The 2,443-nt window shown below is 57.5% G+C and overlaps 1 protein-coding gene across 1 annotated transcript in view; it reads left to right on the plus strand.

Moving 5' to 3' along the window:
* Positions 1–2,421, plus strand: part of Pmar_PMAR021173 (hypothetical protein) — a gene marked incomplete at both ends in the record, with an annotated part of 5,666 nt that extends 3,245 nt beyond the window's left edge. The window contains 13 exons of the mRNA XM_002782579.1: positions 54–106; positions 323–388; positions 603–797; positions 848–925; positions 1,069–1,217; positions 1,261–1,387; positions 1,429–1,588; positions 1,634–1,719; positions 1,761–1,873; positions 1,914–1,997; positions 2,041–2,136; positions 2,194–2,273; positions 2,325–2,421. Coding sequence (XP_002782625.1) covers positions 54–106; positions 323–388; positions 603–797; positions 848–925; positions 1,069–1,217; positions 1,261–1,387; positions 1,429–1,588; positions 1,634–1,719; positions 1,761–1,873; positions 1,914–1,997; positions 2,041–2,136; positions 2,194–2,273; positions 2,325–2,421 — 1,384 coding nt within the window. The remainder of the gene's footprint in view (positions 1–53; positions 107–322; positions 389–602; positions 798–847; positions 926–1,068; positions 1,218–1,260; positions 1,388–1,428; positions 1,589–1,633; positions 1,720–1,760; positions 1,874–1,913; positions 1,998–2,040; positions 2,137–2,193; positions 2,274–2,324) is intronic.
* Positions 2,422–2,443: the final 22 nt, after the last annotated feature.

The raw sequence follows: 2,443 nt of genomic DNA on the forward strand, positions 1-2,443 counted from the left end.
TCTGTAGGCATCTCGCAAGGTCGTAGTCCCTGGCCTGTCCTTGACTGGTCTAGGCCCTTCCACACAAGGGTGTGCGGCCCTCCTAGGCTCCATGCCCGCAGAGGAAGTAGGGAGGAGGAGGGGCATGCTGGGCTGCAGTGTCATCACTATCAGGCTACCAGAGACCCTGTCAGCAAAGCACATATCGTCGGTGATGGGCCTTTGCCTCCTCCTCCTCCTCCTCCAGTGGCTCTACCACCAGTCGCTGTTGGTAGCAAGGAGCTGAGGAAGAGTTGTAGGAAGCTCCTGCGGCAATGAGGTTGAGGTGTCGTCGTTGCTTTAGTGTCGGCTGAACCCCTGCCTCCCCCAGTGTCCTACCCCGAGTGCCAAGATGCGGCCCATGAGGGGAGTACTAAATTGTCGAGCGTGATCGCTGCGAGTTGCCCTCCCTGCTAGGCCTCATGGATGATGCCTCCTCCTCCTCCTCCTCTTCCTCGACGCCCCCGGGCAGTCGGGTTCCTCAGTTCGCCCCCACGGCTCCGTCGCCGCCCATAGTGCCAAGACTAGCCTTCCAGGGTCGGCAGTCCCCTCTCTTCACCATCAGCGTGTCCTCTCCGTTTAAGGTTTGCCGCCTTCTGTCCAAGGGCCCGGTGGCCTCGGCATCGACCCGACCCCTCCTGAATACGCACTAGGCGGCCCTGATACCCCTGTGGAGCCGCCTGGGGAGGTGATCATCTGGCGGGTCCGCATTGGTAGTACTGAGGATCAGATACCGGTCTCCAGCATGGTTGATGGCCCCTATGAGGATGGACCATCCAGTAGGCCTCGTGGTGATGGTGACTGTCGTTGGATCATATGATGGGGTTAGGTAGGCTGTCACCAGAGCTGTTCTACGACTGTGGTCGGAGGTGTAGGAGGCTCTACCGCTCGGAGGAACTACAGGAGGGTGGGTCAGGGAGGCCCTGCTGGACTTCATATCTATAACCTGGAATCAAGTGACTTATGTAAACTCGGCCACTCGAAGGAATGGGAAATTGTGGAGGAAAATATTGTCGGAATCTTCGCGTCGCCCTATGGCCGCTTACTCAGGCATACTACGGCTACTGCTGCTGCTACTGTTGTCGGCGACGAGGGGCACTCTGGACTGCCGCTACTGTGACCAGTTCCCAGCGTTGAATCGCAAGGTCAATGTCCTGTTCATCCTGGGGGTCCACCTTAGTCATCCAGCTAACTTTGGGGTAAGGGTAACTCTGTCGGGCGGCTCTAGGGTACCGTCATCAGGCCTTGGGCCGACTGCAACACCACGAAGGTATGCACTCACTACGGCACAGCCCTTGTCCCCACGGTGGGATCTTCCGCCTTCTGAAACTGTTGGCTCCTGGAAATTTCCCTCAATGGATCTACGCTGGTAGCCGTCTTACGTCCTCCTCCCGGGCATTCCCGAGGTAGATATGAAAGTCGTCGGTGGTGGGGCCTTCGGGACGGTCTTCCGCTGCGAGACGGTCCTCCAGCGTGAGGCCGCCGCTGCTGCCGCCGATTATGATGATGATGACGACACTGAAGTGGTCGCAGTGAAATTGGTTAACCGCAACCCGAACATTAGAGATAGGTGAGTAGACGGGAGTCGAAGGTAGAAGGGGAGCCCAGGGTTTAGGTGTGTGCTCTACGATGTCTACAATGAAGTGACGTGCCTGGAGGAGGGGCGTTTTGATGATTACATGACGGAGATCTACGACTACGGTCCTCAGGAGTTGTAAGGGTAGAGGTGAATGGCCTTTCAGGTTTCGATGGTTCCTCTTACTGGATCGTCATGCGATTCTACAGCATGACGTTGACGAAGTGGCGGGCACGCTTGGGCCAGCCCTTGGAGGACCATCTTTTGGACCTCTTGGAAGTAGGCGGTGTCACCACGGCGGTGTCACCATCCGTATCAGACCTATCGTAAAATCCTCACTGCAGTCGGCAAGCTCCATCGAGACGGCTTGGTCCACTACGACCTCAAATGTGACAACATTATGGTACTCAGTTAGCTCCTCTACCCTCATCCGAGATGCCCCTCAGGTCCTGGACCACGGCTCCGCTCGTGCCAGCGACATTTCTGTAGTGCTGGCTGACTTCGGGGAGAGTCGGGTACTCGAGGGACCACAAAACGCCGATGTAGGTGGCGGCCTCTCTTGGTTCTGCTTGCCCCCCGAGGGAGGCCCTCATCATCAGCTATGTGTCCGCAACCGTGGAACGGAGTTTGTAAAGCCGCCCGAGATGCTCACCATCGAGCGGGCCCTTCGTCGAGACGAGTAAACCCATGCATCACTATCTCCCTAGTTCACGTCGTTTCCCCACTTCAGCGCGGCCTTCGATCGGCGTAAAAGTGTTGGTACCACTACGGCCAGCGACGTTTGGAGTGTTGGCTGCATGCTCTACGAACTCATCACTGGTAGTTAGAGATTGCTACCGGCGGTGGGCC

This window comes from Perkinsus marinus, assembly GCF_000006405.1.
Source record: "Perkinsus marinus ATCC 50983 genomic scaffold scf_1104296938764, whole genome shotgun sequence".
Lineage (NCBI taxonomy): Eukaryota > Perkinsozoa > Perkinsida > Perkinsidae > Perkinsus > Perkinsus marinus.